Source organism: Penaeus monodon, chromosome 31 (assembly GCF_015228065.2).
Source record: "Penaeus monodon isolate SGIC_2016 chromosome 31, NSTDA_Pmon_1, whole genome shotgun sequence".
Lineage (NCBI taxonomy): Eukaryota > Metazoa > Arthropoda > Malacostraca > Decapoda > Penaeidae > Penaeus > Penaeus monodon.
In genome coordinates, this window is record NC_051416.1 from 28,266,602 (window position 1) to 28,267,637 (window position 1,036).

The 1,036-nt window shown below is 39.2% G+C and overlaps 1 protein-coding gene across 1 annotated transcript in view; it reads left to right on the forward strand.

Annotated features, from left to right (window-relative positions):
- Nucleotides 1–1,036, forward strand: part of LOC119593146 (tetraspanning orphan receptor-like) — a gene marked incomplete at its 5' end in the record, with an annotated part of 6,946 nt that extends 5,910 nt beyond the window's left edge. The window contains 2 exon segments of the mRNA XM_037942111.1: nt 69–250; nt 654–1,036. Of these exon segments, the coding sequence (XP_037798039.1) occupies nt 69–250; nt 654–945 (474 nt within the window).

Sequence of the window (1,036 nt, forward strand, 5' to 3'; positions counted from 1 at the left end):
CTGAATTGTTTGTTTATTTCTATTCCAGATGTAATCACCATGGGTTGATTTGTTTATTTTCATTCCAGGCATACTGCATTAGCATTGTGTGGCGTTGTTACAAGTTCTTGATGCTTAAGGCTCAAGCAGGACGATCTGTGCTGCGATATATGGGAGGAGTATCTGGTCCAGTTGACCAGGAGAGTCAGACACTAGTCATGGGACAAGATTTGCCAGATTATGATACAGCTATGGCTGATCCTCAGTATAGGTATGAAACTTTAAGGAGCAATTTATAACTGTTATTGTGTCTTGTTATCAAAGGCTGCACTGGCCATCATGAAAGGATTTTCCTCCATTTGACATTATCTAATATTTTTACTTGTTTTTAAAAGTATAGGTTCAGAGCTAGTAAAATCTTAACACTAAAAGTGCACTACTTTTTATTCTAAGGGAACTTTAACACATCTATCTGTAACAGTGTTATTTTCTAAATTCATTGGTTTGATTATCTATTCATCTGCATGTTAAGTCTCTGGCTTAAATTCTTGTCTCTTTTTATAGTACTATTTCTTATATTTGTTGGATGTCATGATGGCAGAGTCTTAACTGATTGATTTTCCTTTTAGCAAGATGTGTATTGAGCTAATGCAAAATACATTTACCCATTACAGGAAGAAGCTTTCAGGGATGTTCCCTGAACCTCCTCCATCTTATGAGATGGCCATGGCAACACTCTTTGCCCAACAGGAGAGTGGCCAGGATCATCTTGATTCTGCCGAAGGTGCTTGTGGAGGAACACAGGCTAATATTCCCACCTCAAGTCAGTCCTTGACGAGCCAAGATCAACCAAGCACTGCTTCTGCCGTAAACCACACTCCTGCCACAAGTCGTTCAACCGTCCCAGTTTCTGTTGTCATTATGCCCTCAGCCAATGTTGTAACCAACACTCCTGCTGCTGATTAGGTCCAAAATTGAGGTTAACTCTCACATTGGAGACCATTTGGATTGGCTGATCTTTAAAAGAACTTGTGCTCCAAAATTATATGTATTTTTC